General features: G+C 45.5%; 1 protein-coding gene across 2 annotated transcripts in view; it reads right to left on the minus strand.

The window, feature by feature from the left end:
* LOC139267485 (dynein axonemal heavy chain 8-like) overlaps window positions 1-26,193 on the minus strand; it is a 2,569,686-nt gene that overhangs the window by 471,159 nt on the left and 2,072,334 nt on the right. For both annotated transcript variants that reach the window (XM_070885867.1, XM_070885866.1), the window contains one exon: window positions 6,857-6,987. In XM_070885867.1, the coding sequence (XP_070741968.1) occupies window positions 6,857-6,987 (131 nt within the window). The remainder of the gene's footprint in view (window positions 1-6,856; window positions 6,988-26,193) is intronic.

Raw genomic sequence — 26,193 nt, forward strand, 5'->3', positions numbered from 1 at the left:
TGTCTTAAATTTATTTAATGTCCCAGCTTCCATAGCTCTCTGAGGCAGCGAATTACGCAGATTTACAAACCTTCTGAGAGAAGAAATTTCTCCTCATCTCTGTTTTAAATGGGCGGCCCCTTATTCTAAGATCATGCCCTCCAGTTCTAGTCTCCCCCATCAGTGGAAACATCTTCTCTACATCCACCTTGTCAAGCCTCATAATCTTACATGTTTCGATAAGATCACCTCTCATTCTTCTGAATTCCAATGAGTAGACGCCCAACCTACTCAACCTTTCCTCATAAGTCAAGCCCCTCATCCCCGGAATCAACCTAGTGAACCTTCTCTGAACTACCTCCAAAGCAGTATATCCTTTCATAAATATGGAAACCAAAACTGCACGCAGTATTCCAGGTGTGGCCTCACCAATACCTTATATAGCTGTAGCAAGACTTCCCTTCATTTATACTGCATCCCCTTTGCAATAAAGGCCAAGATACCATTGGCCTTCCTGATCACTTGCTGTACCTGCATACTATCCTTTTGCATTTCATGCACAAGTACCCCCTGGTCCCACTGTACTGCGGCACTTTGTAGTCAGTCTCCATTTAAATAATAACTTGCTCTTTGATTTTATGTTATGAGTAACCTCAATCAAGACTCTGCCTTCGACTCGAGTGTTCTCAGCTCAATCCTCAGTGAAACCCCAACGCTGCAAGAGGTAGGCAAAGCCATAAAACAGCTCAAGAATAACAAGGCTACGGGTGTGGATGGAATTCCTGCTGAGGCGCTAAAGTATGGCAGAGAGGCGCTGTTGGTGCAGCTGCATGACCTCATCTCTCTCATTTGGAGGGAGGAGAGCATGCTGGGAGATCTCAGAGATGCAGTGATCGTGACCATCTTTAAAAAGGGGCACAAGTCTGACTGCGGCAACTATAGTGCTGTTGGGGAGGGGTTAATATGAACGGGGGAAGGGAACCTATGCAGGGAGGAAGAGGGAAGTAGAATGGGGGCAGAAGCAAAAGAAGAAAAGTAAAAGTGGAGGGCAGAGAAACCTAAGGCAAAAATCAAAAAAGGCCACATTACAGCAAAATTCTAAATGGGCAAAGTGTGTTAAAAAGACAAGTCTGAAGGCTCTGAGCCTCAATGCAAGGAGTATTCGTAATAAGGTGGATGAATTAACTGCGCAGGCAGCTATTAACGATTATGATACAATTGGGATTACGGAGACATGACTCCAGGGTGACTAAGGCTGGGAACTGAATATCCAGGGGTATTCAATATTCAGGAAGGATAGACAGAAAGGAAAAGGAGGTGGGGTAGCATTGCTGGTTAACGAGAAAATTAACGCAATAGTAAGGAAGAACATTAGCTTGGATGATGTGGAATCTATATGGGTAGAGCTGCGGAATACAAAAGGGCAGAAAACACTAGTGAGAGTTGTGTACAGACCAGCAAACAGTAGTAGTGAGGTTGGGGACAGCATCAAACAAGAAATTAGGGATGCATGCAATAAAGGTACAGCAGTTATCATGGGCGACTTTAATCTACAGAAAGATTGGGCTAACCAAACTGGTAGCAATGCGGTGGAGGAGGATTTCCTGGAGTGTATTAGGGATGGTTTTCAAGACCAATATGTCAAGAAGCCAACTAGAGGGCTGGCCATTCTAGATTGAGCGATGTGTAATGAGAAAGGACTAATTAACAATCTTGTTGTGCGAGGCCCCTTAGGGAAGAGTGACCATAATATGGTAGAATTCTTTATTGAGATGGAGAGTGGCACAGTTAATTCAGAGACTAGAGTCCTGAACTTAAGGAAAGGTAACTTCGATGGTATGAGACGTGAATTGGCTAGATTAGACTGACCAGCAAGATGACATATCCACAGAAGGTTTTCAGGGACCACTTCTTGTACCTCAACTTCACTGAGAAGCAAAGTATGAGGCGCCTTCACTTTACCAAGGTTGTTACTGAGCTATGTCAGTTGTTGCAGCCACAACTGTATCATCAAATCAGGACATGGATAGCACTGCCACTGGCTGACAAAGTCACCGTCACCATCTACTTTTATGTATCAGGGAGGATATCAAAACTCTATACACCATGAGAAGTGTTATGTATGCAACCCTATGTAACTAGTATTATACCGCCACCAGAGGGCATACCTGTTGGAGTCTCAAGGGATCCCAGCATCCCTTGGGAGCATTATATATAAGCAGGCCTCCCATGCTGTATGGGCACTCTGGAGTTAGAATAAAGGAACTAAGGTCACATTTACTCACGTCTACAGATCTACAGTACTCAGTTACATTACTCTATTGTGAACATAACAACTAGCAACAAGATAACGAACCATCACGTGAAAATGCAGAGAACTGTTGGTATCCTGGAGAAATTCTCGGAAGGGGATGATTGAGAAGCCTTCGTGGAGCAACTCGACCAATATTTGTGGCCAACGAACTGGAAGGGGATGAGAACGCTGCCAAACGAAGGGCGATCCTCCTCACCGTCTGCGAGCAACAACCCATGGCGTCATGAAGAATCTTCTCACTCCGGCGAAACCAACAGCCAAATCATATGAAGAACTGTATCGGCTGGTCCGGGAAAACCTAAATCCGAAGGAGAGCGTTCTGATGGCAAGGTACCGATTTTACACGTGTTAACGGTCTGAAGGCCAGGAAGTGGCGAGGTATGTCGCCGGACTAAGGCGCCTTGCAGGACATTGCGAATTCGGTGGATTCCTGGAGCAAATGCTAAGAGACTTTTTCATGCTTGGCATTGGCCATGAGGTTATCCTTTACAAATTATTGACTGTTGAAACACCGAACCTGAGCAAAGCCATAACGATAGCCCAGGCATTTATGTCCTCCAGCGATAACACCAAACAAATTTTGCAGCATAAAGAGGTTTCGGCAAGTACTGTACACAAAGTAACATTGTTTTCCGTCAGGAATACATGTGGCAGAACGTACACACCTGCAGCTGCACGACTCTCAGATGATCCAGAATCCACCATCAAGCATTAATGCAAGGCAATTGACACATTGTTGGCGCTACAGAGGCGATCATCGAGTCCATCAATGCCGCTTCAAACACTATGCGTGCAAAGGCTGTGGAATACCTCCAGCGAGTGTACAGACAAGCTGCAAACCCTGCAAACCACCACATTGCAAAGGAAAACCCATCCATGGTGGATCAAACTGAACTAGAGACTCAAACCGAGAAGGCAGAAGTGTATGGGGTACACACCTTCACCACAAAATTTCTACCGTTCGTGTTAAAAGTCAAACTGAACGGAATTCCAGTATCCATGGAACTGGACACGGGTGTGAGTGAGTCTATCATGAGCAAAAAGATCTTCGAGAGGCTGTGGTACAACAAGGCACACAGGCCCAAGCTGAGACCTATTAATACCAAGCTGAGAACTTACACTAAAGAGCTGATCCCTGTAATTGGCAGTGCAGCAGTAAAAGTCTCCTATGATGGAGCAGTGCACGAACTCCCACTATGGATTGTACCAGAAGATGGCCCCACACTGTTCGGCAGAAGTTGTCTGGGAAAAATCCACTGGAACTGGGACGACATCCGAGCGCTCTCGTCCATCGCGATGCCTCATGTTCCCAGGTTCTGAGCAAGATTCCATTGTTATTTGAGCCAGGCATCGGAAGTTTCTCGTGATCAAAGATGCAGATCCACCTGATTCGGTTCCCGGTACATGACCCATTCACCACAATGCACGGACGGTGCCATATATGATGCAAGCGAAAGTGGAGAGAAGGCATCATCGCGCCGGTGGAGTTCAATGAGTGTGCCAGTCTGATTGGTCCGGTCCTCAAGGGCGATAGCATGGTCAGAATTTGTGGGGACTATAAAGTAACGATTAACCATTTTTCACTGCAGGACCAGTACCCGCTACCCAAGGCAGATGACCTATTTGCGACGCTAGCAGAAAGGAAGACGTTCACCAAGCTGGACCTGACCTCGGCCTACATGACACAGGAGCTGGCGGAATCTTCGAAAGGCCTCACCTGAATCAACATGCACAAAGGTCTATTCATCTACAATACATGCCTGTTTGGGATTTGATCGGACACGGCTATTTTTCAAAGGAACATGTCTAACCTGCTAAAGTCGGTATCGCGCACTGTGGTTTTCAAGGATGACATATTGATCACAGGTCAGGACACCATCGAACGCTTGAAGAACCTGGAAGAGATTCTAAGTCAGCTAAATCATGTGGGACTCAGGTTGAAATGCTCGAAATGTGTTTCCTTGGTGCCAGAGGTCGAGTTCTTAGGGAGAAGAATTGTGGCAGACGGCATCAGACCCACCGACGCAAAGATGGAGGCCATCAAGAACGCGCCGAGACCGCACAGAACGTGACGGAGCTGCAGTCGTTCCTGGGATCCTCAATTATTTTGGTAATTTCCTACCCGGGTTAAACAGCTTGCTAGAACCTCTACATGTGTTGCTACGCAAGGAAGTTGACTGCATATGGGGGAAATCACAAGAGGCTGTTTTTGAGAAAGCCAGAAATCTGTTATGTTCCAACAAACTGCTTGTTTTGTATGACCCATGTAAACGTTTAGTGCTAGCGTGCGATGCGTCTTCGTATGGGGTCGGGTGAGTGTTACAACAAACAAATGAATTGGAAACATTGCAACCGGTCGCCTATGCATCCAGGAGTTTGTCCAAGGCTGATAGGGTCGACAGCATGATTGAAAAAGAAGCTCTGGCATGCGTTTATGGGGTAAAATAAATGCATCAGTATCTGTTTGGTCTTAAGTTTGAGTTCAAAACTGACCATAAGCCACTCATATCGATATTCTCAGAGAGCAAAGGGATTAATACCAATGCCTCTGTTCGCATCCAAATATGGGCGCTCACGCTGTCTGCATATAACTATATAATTCGCTACAGCCAGGCATAGAGAACTGCGCTGACGCCCTCAGTCGACTACCATTGTCGACTAGACTTGCTCTTGGTGATGGATGCATTTGAAAACGAAAAGTCACCCGTTACGACCCGCCAGATCATGACCTGTACTAGCCAGGATCCTTTACTGTCTCTTGTAAAAAACTGTGTCCTCCATGGGAGCTGGTCCAGCATCCCAGCGGAGATGCATAAAGAGATCAAGCTGTTCCAGCGGCACAAAGACGAAATGTTCATACAGGCGGACTGTCTTTTGTGGGATAATCGCGTGGTTTTGCCTACGAAAGGCAGGAAAACGTTCATACGCGGACCTACACAGTACCCACCCATGCATAGTAATGATGAAAGCTATAGCCCAATTCCATGTGTTGGCGGCCCGGCATCGACTTAGATTTGGAGTCTTGTGTGCGCCAATGCAACACTTGCTCTTAACTGAGCAATGCACCCAGGGAGGCACCGCTAAGTTTGTGGTCATGGCCCTCTAAACCATTGTCTAAGATATACGTTGACTTTGCTGGCCCGTCTCCAGGCAAAATGTTTTTGGTTGTTGTGGATGCTTATTCAAAATGGATTGAGTGTGTAATAATGTCTGTGAGCACATCCACTGCCACTATCGAAAGCCTTGTTTGTCATGCACGGCCTGCCTGATGTCCTTCTCAGCAACAATGGGCCGTGCTTCACCAGTGCTGAATTCAAGGAATTCATGACCTGCAATGGGATCAGGCACGTCACATCTGCCCCGTTCAAGCCCGCATTCAACGGCCAGGCAGAACGGGCAGTCCAAACCATCAAGCAAAGCTTGAAACGCGTGTCAGAAGGCTCCCTGCAGACCCGCCTGACCCGAGTCTTTCTCAGCTACCTCACCAGACCCCACTCGCTCACCGGGGTTCCCCCTGCCGAGCTGCTCATGAAAAGGGCGCTCAAAACAAGGCTCTCTCTTGTCCACCCTGATCTCCATGATCACGTTGAGGACAGGCGGCATCAACAAAGCATGTACCATGATCATGCAAATGTGTCACGCGAAATTGAAGTCAATGACCCTGTATTTGTACTCAACTATGGACAAAGAAGGGCAAACTTGCAAATGGACTAAGTATAAAACATTTGGACCAAACTAAACTGCGATTCACAGACAGCCACGAGCAACCTGAAGAGGACACCACCAACTTCGACCCTCCGACACACACAAAGTGGCAACCGACATCACGGTTGACCACGAAGCTGAACTCACAATCCCCAGTGTCCAGCAAGGCCAGCTGCACAGCAGCCCAGCGAAGAACCAACCAACTCACCTACACTTGTGTTTGTACCGAGACGATTAACTAGGGAACGAAAAGCCCCAGATCGTCTCACCCTGTAAATAAGTGTATTATTGACTTTGGGAGGGAGTGATGTTATGTATGCAACCCTATGTAACCAGTATTATACCGCCACCAGAGGGCATACCCATTGGAGTCTCAAAGGATCCCAGCATCCCTTGGGAGCACTGTATATAAGCAGGCCTCCCATGCTGTACGGGCACTCTGGAGTTAGAATAAAAGAACTAATGTCACACTTACTCATTGCATACAGTACTCAGTTACATTACTTTATTATGAACATAACAAGAAGCACTTACATTTCCTTCCCTCTTGGCAATAGGAGCACAGATTTTACAGATTACGTACATTGTGACCCACGCACGTGTTTCTGCTGTAATCTATTTCTAGATACATGAGTGCTTTGAAACGTCTGGCAGTTGTGAAAGGCGCTCTATAAATGCAAGTCTTTCTTCCTTTTTCTTTTTATAAGTAAGTAATCTGAAGCAGAAATGTGACTAAGGACCATTGCCCACTATGTGATTTTGCAAGAATATTGATCCAGTCTGGTCTGTGAAAGGTGCTTAAGAATAAGTTTAAATTTTCATTAATAATTGCAATATTACTGCACATTCTCTACATACCTGGTTAAAGTGATCTGGAAGATTTTATATCCAGCAATGAAGGATGCCAGCTTTGTGAAGCTTTGTTTTCCAGAACCTCCGACACCGACCAGCAAAGCATTTCCACAATCTGTACGGATTATACGAGATATCTGCAAAATAATATTTACTTCTGTCAGAGGTACGATTTTTCTTTATCAAAGAAGCAGTGTAAGTGGTCAATGTTTATCATTCTCCTTTCAGTGTAAACATAGAACAAAAAAAACAAATATATTTAGCTGATGAAGCATTAACCTCGCGCTGAAGTACCTACTTGTGGGCTGCTGCACCAGCAGATCTGTTGACATCTCTGTAGTCCAATATATGCATTGATAAGAATATCAGAACATAAGAAATGGAAGCAGGAGTTGGCCGTTTGGCACTTCGACTCTGCTACTCCATTCAATAAGATCTTGGCTGAACTGCTACCTCAACTTCATCCTTTCGCACTATCCTTCAAAAGCCAAAAATCTATTGATCTCCATCTTGAATATACTCAACGACTGAGCATCCACAGTCCTCTGGGATAGAGAATTCAACAGATTCACAACCCTTTAAGCAAAGAAATTTATCTTCATCTCAGTCCTAAATAGGTGACCCCTTCTTCTGAGACTGTGACCCCTAGTTCTAGACTCCCCAGCCATTTGAGACATTCTCCCAGTAACTATACTGTCAAGCCCTGTAAGAATTTTATGTTTCAATGAGATCACCTCTCATTCTTCTAAATTCCAGGGAATATAAGCCTAATCTACTCAATCTCAAGGGAGCAGTAGCATAGTGGTTATATTACTTGTCTAGTAATCTAGAGGCATGGAATTTGAGTTCAAATCCCACCATGTCAGCTGGGGAATTTAAATTCAATTAATTAAATAAATCTGGAATACAAAACTAGTATCAGTAATGGTGACAATGAAACTATCAGATTGTTGTAAAATCCCATTTGATTCACTAATATCCTTGAGAGAAGGAAATCTTCCATCCTTACCTGGTCTGGTGTATAAATGATTTCAGACCCACAGCAAGGCAGAGTTTAGGGAGCTAGGAGGGAGATTAAAAAGCAGGACCTCAAAGGTAGTAATCTCCAGATTACTCCCGGTACCACGTGCTAGTGAGTACAGAAATCGGAGGATAGGACAGATGAAAGCGTGGCTAGAAGGATGGTGCAGGAATGAGGTCTTTAGATTCCTGAGGATTGGGACCATTTCTGGGGGGCCTGTACAAGTCAGAAGGGTTGCACCTCAATAGAGCCAGGACCAATATCCTCATGGAGGGGTTTGTTACTACTGTTGGGGAGGGTTTAAACTAGCTTGGCAGGGGGATGGTAATGTAAGAATAGATTCAGTAGGGAGAGAAGCAAAGCTGGAATTGGAAAGCAAAAAAGTAGAAAGTGAATTTGGAAGACAGAGGAAACAAGGGCTAGAAAACAAAGACATTTGGCAGTGCTAAATGGTATATACCTCAATGCAAGGAGTATAGAGAATAAGGCAGATGAGCTGAGAGCACAGATAGACACTTGGCAATGCAATATTATAGCCATTACTGAGACATCGCTGAAAGAAGGGCAGGTATGGCAACTCACTATTCCTGGTTATAAGGTTTCCAGACGGGATAGAGAGGGGAGTAAAAAAGGGGGGGGTCGCAGTGTTGATTAAAGAAATAAATACAGGTGTGAGGAGGGATAGTATGTTGAAAAGATCGTCAAATGAAGCCATATGGGTTGAATTGAAGAATAAAAAAGGGGCGATCACACTGCTGAGCGAGTATTATAGACCCTCAAACAGTCAGAAGCAAATTTCTCAGAAGTGCAAAAACTATAGGGCAGTAATAGTAGGGGATTTCAACTACGCTAATATTAACTGGGATAACATTAGTGTGAAAGGTACAGAGGGTGCGGAATTCTTAAAATGCATTCAGGAGAAATTTTTTAGTCAGTATGTAGCAAGCCCAACATGGGAGGGGGCAGTTCTGAACTTAGTTTTAGGGAATAAAACTGGGCAGGTGGAAGGAGTATTAGTGGGAGAGCATTTTGGTGCTAGTGATCATAATTCAGTTAGATTCAGGGTAGTTATGGAAAAGGACAAAGATAGACCAGGATTAAAATTGGGGAAAAGCCCATTTTGATAAACTGAGAGGTGATTTAGCTGTGGTGAACTGGAAACAGTTACTTGAAGGTAAATCAGTGTGAGAGCAGTGGGAGGCATTCAAGGAGGAGATCAGGAGGGTTCAGAGCAAGTATGTTCCCTTCCAGAAAAAGGGAGTGACTAACAAATCTAGAGCCCCCTGGATGTCGAGGGGCATACAGGGAAGGATCAAGAAATAAAGGGAGACTTATGACCGATACCGAGAGCTCAATACTGTAGGAATTCTAGAGAAGTATAGAAAATGCAGGGGTGAAATTAAAAGGGAAATTAGGAAAACAAAGAGAGAGAATGAAAAAATGTTGGCAAGTAAAATCAAGGAAAATGCAAAGATGTTTTATAAATACATTAATAGCAAGAGGATAACTAAAGAAAGAGCAGGGCCGATTAGAGACCATAAAGGTAATCTGTGTGTGGAGGCAGAAGACGTGGGTATGGTTCTTATTGAACACGTTGCATCTGTTTTCACAAAAGAGAGGGGCAATGCAGACACTGCGATCAGGGGGGAGGAGGATGAAATATTAAATTTAATATACATAGTGAGAGAGGAGGTATTAAGGGGTTTAGCAGCTTTGAAAGTGGATAAACCCCCAGGCTTGGATGAAATGTATCCCAGGCTGTTAAGAAAAGCAAAAGGGGAAATCGCAGAGGCCCTGACCAGCATTTTCCAATCCTCTCTGGCTACAGGTAAGGTTTCGGAGTACTGAAGGACTGCAAATGTTGTACCTTTGTTTAAAAAGAGAGAAAGGGATAGACCGTGCAATTACAGGCCAGTCAGCCTAACCTCAGTGGTGGGAAAATTATTGGAAAAAAATCCTGAGGGACAGGCTAAATCTTCATTTAGAAAGACATGGATGAATCAAGGACAGTAAACATGGATTTGTTGAGGGAAAGTCTGACTAATGTGATTGAATTTTTTGAGGAGGTAACAAGGAGGGTCGATGAGGATACTACATTTGATATAGTGTATATGGATTTTAGCAAGGCTTTTGATAAGGTCCCACATGGCAGACTGGTCTCGAAAGTAAAAGCTCATTGGATCCAGGGCAAAGTGGCAAGTGGAATCCAAAATTAGCTCAGAGGCAGGAAGCAAAGCGTAATGGTTGTTAGGTATTTTTGTGACTGGAAGGCTGTTTACAGTGGGTTCCGCAGGACTCAGTACTAAGTCCCTTGCATTTTGTGGTATACATCAATGATTTAGACTTGAATGTGAAGGGTATGATTAAGAAGTTTTCAGATGATACTAGAATCAGCTGTGTGGTTAATAATGAAGATCATCATCATAGGCAGTCCCTCGAATCGAAGATGACTTGCTTCCACGCCAAAAGGTTCAAAGGTGTTTCAATGAAGGACCTAATATTCCAGGTCCAGAGCTAAATCTCGAAGGGTGGAAGATGCCTGTGCATGGATTTTTTTAATGTGTGGTGGTCGTTGCACACCAGCCACTACATGGGCTTGGCAGAGCTAGGTCTTGGTCCAGTGGCAAGGATTAACCAAGATGACTGGAGGTCAGCTCTGCTAATGAAGAAGAAAGCTGCAGACTGCAGGAAGATATCAATGAACTGGTCAGGTGGGCAGAACAGTGACAAATGGAATTCAATCCAGAGAAGTGTGACATAATATATTTGGAGAAGGCCAACAAGGCAAGGAAATACACATTAAATGGTAGGACATTGAGAAGTGTTGAGTAACAAAGGGCTTGGAGTGCATGTCCACAGATCCCTGAAGGTAGCAGGCGAGGTAGATAAGGTGGTTATGAAGGCATACGGAAAACAGAGATAAATGGGTAATTTTCTGGTTGGCAAACAGCAACTAGTGGGATGCTGCAAGGATCGGTGCTGGGTCCTCAACTATTTACAATTTATATTAATGACTTGGATGAAGGGACCGAGTGTAATGTAGCCAAGTTTGCTGATGATACAAAGATGGGTGGGAAAGAAAGTTGTGAGGAGGACACAAAAATCTGCAAAGGGACATAGACAGGCTAAGTGAATGGGCAAACATTTGACAGATGGAGTATAATGTGGGAAAATGTGAGGTTATCCACTTTGGCAGAAAAAAATAGAAAAGCAAATTATTATTTAAATGGAGAAAAATTGCAAAGTGCTGCAGTACAGAGGGACCTGGGGGTCCTTGTGCATGAAACACAAAAAGTTAGTATGCAGGTACAGCAAGTAATCAGGAAGGCAAATGGAATGTTGCCATTTATTGGAAGGGGGATAGAGTACAAAAGCAGAGAAGTCCTGCTCCAACTGTACAGGGTTTTGTTGAGGCCACACCTGGAGTACTGCGTTCAGTTTTGGTCTCCATATTTAAGGAAGGATCACAGGCAGTCCCTCGGGATCGAGGAAGACTTGCTTTCACGCTTAACATTAGTTCTTAGGTAGCTGTACAGTCCAATACGAGAAACACTGTCTCTGTCACAGGTGGGACAGATAGTCGTTGAGGGAGAGGGTGGGCAGGGAGCCTGCTTTGCCGCAAGCTCTTTCCGCTGCCTGCGTTTGATTTCTGCATGCTCTCGGCGACGATACTCGAGGAGCTCAGGGCCCCCCCGAATGCACTTCCTCCACTTAGGGCGGTCTGTGGCCAAGGACTCCCAGGTGTCAGTGGGGATGTCGCACTTTATCAGGGAGGCTTTGAGGGTGTCCTTGTAATGTTTCCTCTGCCCGCCTTTGGCTCGTTTGCCATGGACGAGTTCCAAGTAGAGCGCTTGCTTTGGGAGTCTTGTGTCTGGCATGCGAACTATGTGGCCTGCCCAGCAGAACTGATCAAGTGTGGTCAGTGCTTCAATGGTGGGGATGTTGGCCTGGATGAGGACGCTAATGTTTGTGCGTCTGTCCTCCCAGGGAATTCCATAGATTTACAACCCTTCAAGAGAAGAAATTCCTCCTCATCTCAGTTTTAAATGGGTGGCCCCTTATTCTGAGACTATGGCCCCTAATTTTAGTTTCCCCTATGAGCGGAAATATCCTCTCTGCATCCACCATGTCGAGACCCCTCATTATCTAATATGTTTTGATAAGATCACCTCTCATTCTTCTGAACTCCAATGAGTATAGGCCCAAATTACTCAACCAATCTTCATAAGTCAACCCCCTCATTCTGGAATCAACCTAGTGAACCTCTTCTGAACAGCCCCAGAGAGCTTTGGAGGCTGGGTCATTGAATATATTTAAAACGGAGATTGACACATTTTTGAGCGACAAGGGAATAAAGGGTTATGGGGAGCAGACAGGGAAGTGGAGCTGAGTCCATGATCAGATCAGCCATGTTCTTATTAAATGGCGGAGCATGCTCGAGGGGCCAGGTAGCCAACTCCTGCTCCTATTTCTTATGTTCTTATTGGCTGAGGCATAGAATTCTAGAACAAGGAGGTTATGCTTGAACTGTATAAAAGACTAGTTAGGCCAAGTTACAGGAAAGATTTATTGCACTCGACAGGGTACAGAGGAGATTTACGAGGATGTTGCCTGGACTGGAGAATTTTAGCTATGAGGAAAGATTGGATAGGCTGCGCTTGTTTTCTTTGGAACAGAGGAGGCTGAGGGGGAGACCTTATTGAGGTGTACAAAATTATGAGGGGCCTAGATAGAGTGGATAGGACGGACCTATTTCCCTTAGCAGAGTGGTCGAAGACTAGGGGGCATGGAGTTAAAAGTAATTGGTAGAAGGTTTAGAGGGAATTTGAGGGAGTCTGGAACTCACTGTCTGCAAGTGTGATAGAGACAGAAACCGTCATCACATTTAAAAAGTACTTGGATGTGCACTTGAAGTACCATAACCTGCAGGGCTACGGACCAAGAGCTGGAAAGTGGGATTCGGCAGGATAGCTTTGTTGGCCAATGTGGACACGATTGACTGAAATGCCCTCCTTCCATGTAAATGTCTATGATTCAATGTGGTTGATTCTTAACTTGCCTTTCAAAAAACAACATAATAATAAAACTAAAATCGGACGGACCACCAGGCATCGAACTTAGCACCAACTATGGACATGACAATGGCCCACCCAGCCCAGTCGACCCTGCAAAGTTCCCTACACGAACATCTGGGGACTGGTGACACAACTGGGAGAACTGTCGCACAGACTAGTCAAACAACAGCTTGACATAGACATACTCACAGAATCATATCTTTCAGCCAATGTCCCAGACTCCTCCATCACCATCCCTGGTAACGTGCTTTCCTACCGGCAGGACAGTCCCACCAGAGCTGGCAGCACAGTGGTATACAGTCGGTAGGGAGTGGCCCTGAGAGTCCTCAACATTGACTCCGGACCTCATGAAGTCTCGTGGCTTCAGGTCAAGCATGGGCAAGGAAACCTGCTGCTGATTACCACCTACCACCTTCCATCAGCTGATGAATCAGTATTCCTCCATGTTGAACACCACTTGGAAGAAGCACTGAGAGTAGCAAGGACACAGAATGCACTCTGGGTGGGGGACTTCAATGTCCATCACCAAGAATGGCTCGGTAGCACCACTACTGACCAAGCCTTGAAGGACATAGCTGCCAGACTGGGCCTGCAGCAGGTGGTAAGAGAACCAACATGAGGGAAAAACCGACTTGACCTCATCCTCACCAATCTACATGTTGTAGATGCATCTATCCATGACAGCATTAGTAGCAGTGACCACTACACAATCATTGTGGAGACGGAGTCCCGTCTTCACACTGATGACACCCTCCATCGTGTTGTGTGGCACTACCACCGTGCTAAATGAGATAGATTTCAAACAGATCGACCAGCTCAAAAGTGGACATCCATGAGGCACTGTGGGTCATCAGCAGCAGCAGAATTGTACTCCATCGTAACCTCATGGCCTGGCATATCCCTCACTCTGCCATTACCATCAAGGCAAGGGACCAAACCTGGTTCAATGAGGAGTGCAGAAGAGGATTCCAGGAGCACCAACAGGGGTACCTAAAAATGAGGGGCAAACCTGGGGAAGCTGCAATACATGACTACATACATGCTAAAAAACAGAACCAGCGTGCTATTGACAGAGCCAAGAGATCCCACAATCAACGAATCACATCCAACCTCTGCAGTCCTGCCACATCCAGTTGTGAATGGTGGTGGACAATTAAACAACTAACGGGAAGAGGAGGCTCCATGAATATCTCCATCCTCAACGATGGCGGAGCCCAGCTTGTGTGTGCAAAAGACAAGGCTGAAGTGTTTGCAATAATTTTCAGCCAGATGTGCCAAGTGGATGATCCATCTCTGCCTCCTCTTGAAGTCCCCACCATCAGTTAAAGCACGTGGGATTGGGGGTAGTGTGCTGATGTGGATTGAGAACTGGTTGTCAGACAGGAAGCAAAGATTAGGAGTAAATGAGTACTTTTCAGAATGGCAGGCAGGGACTAGTGGGGTACCGCAAGGTTCTGTGCTGGGGCCCCAGCTGTTTACATTGTACATTAATGATTTAGACGAGGGGATTAAATGCAGTATCTCCAAATTTGCGGATGACACTAAGTTGGGTGGCAGTGTAAGCTGCGAGGAGGATGCTATGAGGCTGCAGAGTGACTTGGATAGGTTAGGTGAGTGGGCAAATGCATGGCAGATGAAGTATAATGTGGATAAATGTGAGGTTATCCACTTTGGTGGTAAAAACAGAGAGACAGACTATTATCTGAATGGTGACAGATTAGGAAAAGGGGAGGTGCAACGAGACCTGGGTGTCATGGTATATCAGTCATTGAAGGTTGGCATGCAGGTGCAGCAGGCGGTTAAGAAAGCAAATGGCATGTTGGCCTTCATAGCGAGGGGATTTGAGTACAGGGGTAGGGAGGTGTTGCTACAGTTGTACAGGGCCTTGGTGAGGCCACACCTGGAGTATTGTGTACAGTTTTGGTCTCCTAACCTGAGGAAGGACATTCTTGCTATTGAGGGAGTGAAGCGAAGGTTCACCAGACTGATTCCCGGGATGGCGGGACTGACATATCAAGAAAGACTGGATCAACTGGGCTTGTATTCACTGGAGTTCAGAAGAATGAGAGGGGATCTCATAGAAACGTTTAAAATTCTGATGGGTTTAGACAGGTTAGATGCAGGAAGAATGTTCCTGATGTTGGGGAAGTCCAGAACCAGGAGTCACATTCTAAGGATAACGGGTAAGCCATTTAGGACCGAGATGAGGAGAAACTTCTTCACCCAGAGAGTGGTGAACCTGTGGAATTCTCTACCACAGAAAGTTGTTGAGGCCAATTCACTAAATATATTCAAAAAGGAGTTAGATGTAGTCCTTACTATTAGGGGGATCAAGGGGTATGGCGAGAAAGCAGGAATGGGGTACTGAGGTTGCATGTTCAGCCATGAACTCATTGAATGGCGGTGCAGGCTAGAAGGGCCGAATGGCCTCCTCCTGCACCTATTTTCTATGTTCTATGTTCTATCAGAGAAGCCAGTCTTCCACCAATTCGATTCACTCCACGTGATATCAAGATATGGGCCCCGACAGCTTCCTGGCTGTCATGCTGAAGACATGCTCCAGAACAAGCCTTGCTTCTAGCCATGCTGTTCCAGTACAGCTACAATATTGGCATTTACCCGACAATCTGGAAAACTGCCCAGGTATGTCATGTCCACAAAAAGCAGGAAAAATCCCATTCGGCCAATTATTGCCCAATTAGTCTACTTTCAATCATCAGCAAAGTGATGGAAAGTGTCATCGAAAGTGCTATCAACCGGCGGCACTTACTCATCAATAATCTGCTCACCGATGCTCAGTTCGGGTTCCGCCAGGACCACTCGGCTTCAGATCTCAATACAGCCTTGGTTCAAACATGGACAAAAGAGCTGAATTCCAGAGGGCAGGTGAGCTATCAAGGTGGCATTTGACCGAGAGTGGCATGAAGGAGCCCTAGTAAAACTGAAGTCAATGGGAAAAAGGAGGAAAACGCTCCACTGGCTGGAGTCATAACTAGCACAAAGCAAGATGGTTGTGGTTGTTGGAGCTCAATTGTCACAGCCCCAGGACAGTGCTGCATGAGTTCCTCAGGGCTGTATCCTAGACCCAATCATCTTCAGCTGCTTCATCAATGACCTTCTCTCCATCATTACATCAGAAGTGTTTGTTGATGACTGCACAGAGTTCAGTGTATTTTGCAACTCCTCAGATAATGAGCAGTCCATGCCCGCATGCAGCAAGACCACACGACATTCAGGTTTGGGCTGATAAGTGGCAAGTAACATTCGTACCACAAATGTGCCAGGCATTGTCCATCTCCAACAAGCGAAAGTCTAATCACCACCCACGGCATTACCATCGCCGAATGCCCTACCATCAACGCCCTGGGAGCTACCATTGACCAGAAACTTAACTGGACCAGCCATATAAATACTGTGGCTACAGGAGCAGGTCAAAGATTGGGTATTCTGTGGCGAGTGTCTCAGCTCTTGATTCCCCAAAGCCTTTCCACCATCTACAAAGCACAAGTCAGGAGCATGATAGAATACTCTCCACTTGATTGGCTGAGTGCAGCTCCAACAACATTCAAGGAGTTCGACACCATCCAGGAGAAAGTAGCCCACTTAATTGGCACCTCATCCACCACCTTAAACATTCACTCCCTCCACAACAGGCACAACATGGCTTCAGTGTATACCATCTACAAGATTCACTGCAGCAACTCGCCAAGGCTTCTTCGACAGCACCTCCCAAACACACAACCTCTACCCCCTAGAAGGACAATGGCAGCAGGTGCATGGGAGCACCATCAACTACAAGTTCTCCTCCGTTACACACCATCCTGACTTGGAAATATATCGCCATTCCTTTAGCATTGCTGGGTCAAAATCCTGGAACTCCCTACTGAACAGCACAGTGGACGTATCTTCTTCTCCTAGGCAGTCCACACCAATATGAGTTCTCAGATCACTGATGAGTCCAATGCAGGACCTACAGTCTCTGTCACAGGTGGGGTAGATGGAGTTTGAAGGGACGGGTGGGTGGGGTGCTTGGGTTGTCGTACACTTCTTCCGCTGTTTGTGCTTGGCTTCCGCTTGCTCCTGGCGAAGAGACTCGAGGTGTTCAGCGCCTTCCCGGATGCTTCTCCTCTATTTGGAGCTATCTTGGGTCAGGGATTCCCAGGTATCGGTGGGGATGTTGCACTTTTTCAAGGAGGCTTTGAGGATGTCCTTAAAGCATTTCCTCTACGCATCTGGGACCCGCTAGCCATGTCGGAGCTCTGAGTAGAGCACTTGTTTTGGGAGTCTAGTGTCGGTATTACGGACAATGTGGCCGTCCATCGGAGCTGATCAATCGTGGTCAATGCTTCGATGCTGGGATGTTGGCCCGAGCGAGAACACTGAGGCCTTGTTGTTCTTCAGTTGTCAGATGACCTTTTCAACCTCATGCCGGGCTGGGCTTATGCTGAGATGGTGGTGGGTGATGGAGTTGAGGACACTCACGTCAAAGGCAGATATCAGTTAAGGATATCTTCAAAGTGCTCCTTCCAGCGGGCACTGACTGTCTCTCTGTCCTTAATGAGTACCTCTCCATTCTTGGCTCTCAGTGGGGTAGGACCTTGGGTGCTTGGGCCGTAGTTGGTCATGACTGTGCTAAAGAATCCACACACCTTGTGGTTGTCGGCTAATTGCTGAGTGGGAGTACCTTCACCACATGGACTGCAGCGGTTCAAAAAGGCTGCTCACCATCACCTTTTCAAGGGCAATTAGGAATGGGCAATAAATGCTGGCCTTATCAGTGACACCTACATGAACTAATTAAAAAAAATCTCTCCTCATTGGACAATACCCCCATCCCACGAATCAGTCTGGTGAACCTTTGTTGCGCTCCCTCGAAGGCAAGTATATCCTTCCTTCGGTAAGGAGACCAAACTTATACACAGTACTGCAGGTGTGGTTTCACAATGCTCGATATAATTGCAGTAAGGCTTCTTTACTCTTTTAGTCGAATCCTTTTGTAATAAAGGCTACCGTACCACTTGCTTTCCTAATTGCTTGCTGCACCTGCATGTTAACTTTTAGTGATTTGTGTAAAAGGACACCCAGGTCCCTCTGAATAACAACATTCCACAAAAAAATATTCTGCTTTTCTGTTTTTTCCTAGCAATTTGAATAACTTCATATTTTTCCACATTATATTCAATCTGCCATGTTCTTGTCCACTCACTTAGCCTGCCTATATCTCTTTGCAGCCTCTTTTCATCCTCCTCACAACTTGCTTCCCCACCGAGCTTTGTACAATCAGCAAACTTGGATACATTACACTAGGTCCCCTCATCTAAGTCATTGATATAGGGCCTGAAATTGGTGGCCTTACTGCCGCTAGCTGCCACCGAGTTTTTTTAGCCGATCTCCTCTCGGTGACAGGTCTGCATCCAGCAGGAGGGGAGGAACCGCCCACTGACAGCCAAGTCGCGTAAGTGACCTCCCACCCGCCGAGCTGGCATATTGGTGCGGGCGGGAGTCGGCAGCAGCATTGGAAGGACCGCTGTGTGGAGGCAGGTTTAACACCGACGGTAAGTAAGATGACCTGCAAAAAAAGGTAGGGAGCATTTTTTAAGTTTATTACTTTCAGGGTTTTACCTGTATGGGGTCCCCTGAAGGTGTTATGCTGTTTTTTTTTTATTGTGAATGTTTTTATTTTTATTTTCCTGGCCCCGACTCAATCCTCGGCGGCACTTTGGCGAGGATCGCATTTGCTACCGAGATTGGGAGCTCCTGCCCATTGCCGCCCAGATTGACGTTATTTGGCCGCCGGGTGGTACTGCCATCTCTTTTAGAACATAACACATAAGAACATAAGAATTAGGAACAGGAGTAGGCCATCTAGCCCCTCGAGCCTGCTCCGCCATTCAACAAGATCATGGCTGATCTGGCTGTGGACTCAGTTCCACTTACCCGCCCGCTCCCCGTGAATTATACGAATGCATCTGCTATAACTTCCGCCATCTCTTTTAATACCCTGGGATGCATTTCATCACGACCAGGGGACTTGTCTACCTTGAGTCCCATTAGCCTGTCCAGCACTACCCCCCTAGTGATAGCGATTGTCTCAAGGTCCTTCCTTCCCACATTTCCGTGACCAGCAATTTCTGGCATGGTTTTTGTGTCTTCCACTGTGAAGACCGAAGCAAAATAATTGTTTAAGGTCTCAGCCATTTCCACATTTCCCATTATTAAATCCCACTTCTCATCTTCTAAGGGACCAACATTTACCTTAGTCACTCTCTTCCGTTTTATAGATCGGTAAAAGCTTTTACTATCTGTTTTTGTGTTTTGCGCAAGTTTACTTTCGTAATCTAGCTTTCCTTTCTTTACTGCTTTCTTAGTCATTCTTTGCTGTCATTTAAAATTTTTCCAATCTTCTAGTTTCCCACTAACCTTGGCCACCTTACACGCATCGGTTTTTAATTTTATACTCTCCTTTATTTCCTTGGTTATCCAAAGCTGGTTATCTCTTCTCTTACCGCCGTTCTTTTTCACTGGAATATATTTTTGTTGAACACTATGAAAGAGCTCCTTAAAAGTCCTCCACTGTTCCTCAATTGTGCCACCGTTTAGTCTGTGTTTCCAGTCTACTTTAGCCAACTCTGCCCTCATCCCACTGTAGTCCCCTTTGTTTAAGCATAGTATGCTCGTTTGAGACACTACTTCCTCACCCTCAATCTGTATTACAAATTCAACTATACTGTGATCACACATTCCGAGAGGATCTTTTACTAGGAGATCGTTTATTATTCCTGTCTCATTACACAGGACCAGATCTAAGATAGCTTGCTCCCTTGTAGATTCTGTAACATACTGATCGAAGAAACAATCCCGTATGCATTCTATGAATTCCTCCTTCAGGCTACCCCGTGCGATTTGATTTGACCAATCGATATGTAGATTAAAATCCCCCATGATTATTGCCGTTCCTTTTTCACATGCCTCCATTATTCCCTTGATTATTGTCCGCCCCACCGTGAAGTTATTATTTGGGGGCCTATAAACTACGCCCACCAGTGACTTTTTCCCCTTACTATCTCTAATCTCCACCCACAATGATTCAACATTTTGTTCATTAGAGCCAATATCATCTCTCACAACTGCCCTGATATCATCCTTTATTAACACAGCTACCCCACTTCCTTTCCTTTCTTGTCTATCCTTCCGAATCGTCAGATACCCCTGTATGTTTAATTCCCAGTCTTGGCCACCCTGCAACCACGTTTCTGTAATGGACACCAAATCATACCCATTTGTAATGATTTGTGCCGTCAACTCATTTACTTTATTTCGAATGCTGCGTGCGTTTAGGTAGAGTGTTTTAATACTAGTTTTTAAACCATGATTTTTAGTTTTGACCCCTCCTGATGCCCCCTTATATTCATACATATTGTCCCTTCCTATCACGTTGTGGTTTACACTTACCCCAGTGCTACTCTGCTCTGTTGCCTCCTGCCTTTTGCATTCTTTCGTGAGGTCATGTTCATCTGAGCTCTCACCGTCTCTAACTAGCTCAGAGCCCTCTCCTAGGTTCCGAATACTCCTCGCATTGAGGCACCGAGCTTTCAGGCTTGCCTTTTTATTACACTTTGACCCTTTAGAATTTTGCTGTACAGTGGCCCTTTTTGTTTTTTGCCTTGGGTTTAGAGGGATCCTCCTGGCAAAGTACCGCCCGGTCTCTCGACGGCCATCAGCAGTCATTTGGGCGGCACCTGGGTGGGCCTTGGCTTCCACCAAGTTCGGGCCCATAGATTGTAAATAACTGATGCCCAAGCATTGATCCTTGTGACACCCCACTAGTTACAGCCTGCCAATGCAAAAATACTCTCTGTTTTCTGTCATTAACCAATCCTCAATCCATGCTGATATATTACTCGCAATCCCATGAGCTCTAATTTTGTGGTATAACCACTTGGGTGCCTCTCACGTTGTCAACATTTTTTTTTCAAAAGATGGTACATAATGCCCCAGAGCAACGGAGTTAGAGCGAGAAACAGACTGAAAGATCAGTTAGAGGGAGAAACAGACTGAAGGATCAAAGTTAGAGGGAGAAACAGACTGAAAGATCAGTTAGAGGGAGAAACAGACTGAACGATCAGTTAGAGGGAGAAACAGACTGAAGGATCAGAGTTAGAGCGAGAAACAGACTGAAGGATCAGAGTTAGAGGGAGAAACAGACTGAAGGATCAGAGTTCGAGGGAGAAACAGACTGAAGGATCAGAGTTGGAGGGAGAAACAGACTGAAGGATCAGAGTTAGAGGGAGAAACAGACTGAAGGATCAGAGTTAGAGGGAGAAGCAGACTGATCAAAGATAGATGGAGAAAGTGGTCAAGGAAGCACACAAAATTCATGCTCAGTCCTCATTAACATGATCATAGTCTTGATCTCAGTGTTTGACAGCTGGACCAATATCATGTCCAATCTAATTCCCAGTCATGTTTTGCACAGGCTTTATTCAATACTTAAAGGGGTGGTGCATTGATGCAACAGCACCTCATTGTCAATCCCGTTCCAATTTCAACTTGAAGCAGATGGGAGATAGGCCACATATTCTCAGACGTGGCTCTTGAGGCACTAGTGATGGCCGTGGAGAGGAGGTAGGCTGTCCGCTTCCCCAACACTGGCAGGAATCCCTCGCACCATACAATCCGAAGGTCCTGGCAGGAGATAGCCAGCTATGTGACGGCCAGTACAGGTCAGCGATCCAGTGCCCCAAGAAATGTAAAGACCTCACATGCCTGGCCAAGGTGAGTGAAGGCTTCAGAAAATGCCTTCTGTACCACAAGCCTCACACACTGCTCAATGCACCACACCCCCAACACCCACCTGCTAACGAGCACCACTCAGACCTCAATTAGGACTTTAAACTAAATAGTGTTGGGGGGGCGGGGGGAGCAATTCAAGTGAGGGGAAATTTAGAAAGTTAAAGAGAAAGGATAAGGCAATAGTGCAAGGTAGCGATATGGGTAATAAGAACCAGAGTGTGACAGGAGGGACAGAGCAAACAAACATAAGAGTGCATCAGAAAATATGGTCAGAGTAGGAAAAAATGGTAAAAAAATAAAATTAAAGACTCTTTATCTGAATGCATGCAGCATTTGCAACAAGATAGATGAATTGATGGCACAAATAGAAATAAATGGATTTGATTTGACAGCCATTACAGAGATGTGGTTGCAAGGTGGTCCCTTAGAAGATGAGAGGGAGGATTTAATAATGGGAAATGTGGAAATGGCTGAGACCTTAAACAATTATTTTGCTTCGGTCTTCACAGTGGAAGACACAAAAACCATGCCAAAAATTGCTGGACATGGGAATGTGGGTAGGGAGGACCTTGAGATAATCACTATCACTAGGGGGGTAGTGCTGGACAGGCTAATGGGACTCAAGGTAGACAAGTCCCCTGGTCCTGATGAAATGCATCCCAGGGTATTAAAAGAGATGGCGGAAGTTATAGCAGATGCATTCGTTATAATTCACCAAAATTCTCTGGACTCTGGGGAGGTACCAGCGGATTGGAAAGCAGCTAATGTAACGCCTCTGTTTACAAAAGGGGGCAGACAAAAGGCAGGTAACTATAGGCCGGTGAGTTTAACATCTGTAGTGGGGAAAATGCTTGAAGCTATCATTAAGGAAGAAATGGCGGGACATCTCGATAGGAATAGTGCAATCAAGCAGACGCAACATGGATTCAAGAAGGGGAAATCATGTTTAACTAATTTACTGGAATTCTTTGAGGATATAACGAGCATGGTGGATAGAGGTGTACCGATGGATGTGGTGTATTTAGATTTCCAAAAGGCATTCGATAAGGTGCCACACAAAAGGTTACTGCAGAAGATAAAGATTCGCGGAGTCAGAGGAAATGTATTAGCATGGATCGAGAATTGGCTGGCTAACAGAAAGCAGAGAGTGAGGATAAATGGTTTTTTTTCGGGTTAGAAATCAGTGGTTAGTGGAGTGCCACAGGAATCGGTGCTGGGACCACAACTGTTTAAAATATACATAGATGACCTGGAAGAGGGGACAGAGTGTAGTGTAACAAAATTTGCAGATGGCACAAAGATTAGTGCAAAAGCGGATTGTGTAGAGGACATAGAGAGGCTGCAAAGAGATTTAGATAGGTTAAGCAAATGGGCTAATGTTTGGCAGAAGGAATACAATGTCGGAAAATGTGAGGTCAGCCACCTTGGAAAAAAAACAGCAAAAGGGAATATTATTGGAATGGGGAGAAATTACAACATGCTGCGGTGCAGAGGGACCTGGGGATTCTTGTGCATGAATCCCAAAAAGTTAGTTTGCAGGTGCAGCAGGTAATCAGGAAGGCAAATGGAATGTTGGCCTTCATTGCAAGAGGGATGGAGTACAAAAGCAGGGAGGTCCTGTTGCAACTGTACAGGGTATTGGTGAAGGGCACCTGGAGTACTGCGTGCAGTTTTGGTCACCTTATTTAAGGAAGGATATACTAGCTTTGGAGGGGGTACAGAGACGTTTCACTAGGCTGATTCTGGAGATGAGGGGGTTACCTTATGATGATGGATTGAGTAGACTGGGTCTTTACTCGTTGGAGTTCAGAAGGATGAGGGTTGTTCTTATAGAAACATTTAAAATCATGAAAGGAATAGATAAGATAGAGGCAGAGAGGTTGTTTCCACTGGTCAGGGAGACTAGAACTAGGGGGCACAGCCTCAAAATACAGAGAAGCCAATTTAAAACCGAGTTGAGAAGGAATTTTTTCTCCCAGAGGGTTGTGAATCTGTGGAATTCTCTGCCCAAGGAAGCAGTGGAGGCTAGCTCATTGAATGTATTCAAATCACAGAAAGATAGATTTTTAACCAATAAGGGAATTAAGGGTTATGGGGAGCAGGCGGGTAAGTGGAGCTGAGTCCACGGCCAGATCAGCCATGATCTTGTTGAATGGCACAGCAGGCTCGAGGGGCTAGATGGCCTTCTCCTGTTCCTAATTCTTATGTTCTTATGTTCTTAAGGTGACCAAGGCTGGGAACTAAATATTCAGAATAGGCAGAAAGGAAAAGGAGGTGGGGTAGATCTGTTAATAAAGGATGAGATCAGTACAGTAGTGAGAAATGATCTTGGCTCAGAGGATCATGATATATAATCAGTCTGGGTGGAGATAAGAAATAGCAAGGGAAATAAGTCACTTGTGGGAGTCGTCTATAGGCCCCCTAACAGTAGCCACACTGTAGGTCAGAGTAGAAATCAAGAAATAATTGGAGCTTTTAAGAAAGGTACTGCAATAATCATGGGTGACTTTAATCTTCATATAGATTGGACAAATCAAATTGGCAAAGGTAGCCTTGAGGACGAATTCATAGAGTGTTTTTGGGAGAGTTTCTTAGAACAATATGTTGCGGAACCAACCAGGGAACAGACTATTTTAGATCTGGAAATGTGTGATAAGACAGGATTAATTAATGATCTCATAGTCAAGGATCCTCTAGGGAAGAGTGATCATAGCATGATATAATTTCACATTCAGTTTGAGGAACGTCTTGAAAGAGAAAAGAGAAGTAGTGAGGCGGAAAGGTTTAGGCAGGGAATTCCAGAGCTTAGGGCCTCGGAAAGAGAAGGCAAGGCCACCAATGGTTGACTGATTATAATCAGGGATGCTCAAGAAGGCAAAATTAGAGGAGTACAGACATCACCGGGGGTTGTGGGGCTGGAGGAGATTGTAGAGATAGGAGAGGTGAAACCATGGAGCGATTTGAAAACAAGAATGAGACTTTAGAATTCGAGGCGTTGCTTAACCGGGAGCCAATATGGGTCAGCAAGCACAGGGGTGATGGGTGAGTGGGACTTGCTACGAGTAAGGACATGGGCAGCCGAGTTTTGGATCACCTCTAGCTTATGTACAATGTGGGAGGCCAGCCAGGAGTGCGTTAGATAGTCAAGTCTAGGGTAACAAGGGCATGGATGAGAGCTTCAGCAGCAGATGAGATGAGGAACGGGCAGAGACTGGTGATGTTACGGAGGTGGAAACAGGTGGTCTTAGTTATGCTGTGGGTATGTGGTCGAAAGCTCATTTCAGGGCCAAATATGACACCAAGTTTGCAAACAGTCTGATTCAGCCTCAGGCAGAAGTTAGAAGAGAGATGGAATCAGTGGCTAGGGAACGGATTTTGTGGTGGGGACTGAAAACATTGGCTTCGGTCTTCCCAATATTCAATTAGAGAAAATTTCTGCTCATCCACAACAGGGTGTTAGACAAGCAGTCTGACAATTTAGAGACCATGGAGTGGTCGAGAGAAGTGGTAGTGAGGTCGAGTTGGATGTCAACAGTGTACTTGTGGAAACTGACGCTGTGTTTTCAGATGATGTCGCCAAGGGGCAACACGTAGATGAGAAATAGGAGGGGCCCAAGGATAGATCCTTGCAGGACATCAGAGGTAACGATGCAGGGACTGGAAGAGAAACCATTGCTGATGGTTCTCTGGCTAGGATTAGATAGATAAGAATGGAACCAGGTGCGTGCAGTCCCACCCAACTGGACGAAAGTGGAGAGACGTTGGAGAAGAATAGAGTGGTCAACCATGTCAAAGGATGCAGACAAGTCAAGAAGAACGAGGAGGGATAGTTTGTTTTTGTCACAGTTACAAAGGATGTCATTTGTGACTGTGATAAGGGCTGCTTCGGTACAGTGTCAGGCATGGAAACCGGATTGGAGGGATTCAAACATGGAGTTGCGGAGAAGTTGGGCATGGATTTGGGAGGCGACAACATGCTCAAGGACTTTGGAGAAGAAAGGAAGGTTGGATACGGGGTTATAGTTTGCAAGGATGGAGAGGTCGAGGGTTGTTTTTTTGAGAGGGATGATGATGGCAGATTTGAGGGAGTGGGACAGTACCAGTTAACATGGGAGCCAGTAAAGGAAGTTGGGTGGTTAACAGTTTGGTGAGAATAGGGTCAAGGGAGCAGGACGTGGGTATCATGGACAGGATGAGCTCGGAAAGGTCATAAGAGGAGATTGGGGAGAAACTAGAGAAAGATGTAAGGCCAGGGCAATCTTTCGAGAAGTTTGGCCTGGTGGGCTTCGGGAAGGAAGGGAAGAGGCAGAGGCGGCCTAACAAATGGTCTCAATCTTAGAGACAAAGACGTCCATGAGCTCCTCACACTTATTGTCAGAGATGAGGGTGGAGACTGGGGAGAGTGGTCTAAAAAGACTGTTAGCGGTGGTGAATAGAAGCCGGGGTTTATCTTT

This window comes from Pristiophorus japonicus, chromosome 7 (genome assembly GCF_044704955.1).
Source record: "Pristiophorus japonicus isolate sPriJap1 chromosome 7, sPriJap1.hap1, whole genome shotgun sequence".
NCBI classification, from domain to species: domain Eukaryota; kingdom Metazoa; phylum Chordata; class Chondrichthyes; family Pristiophoridae; genus Pristiophorus; species Pristiophorus japonicus.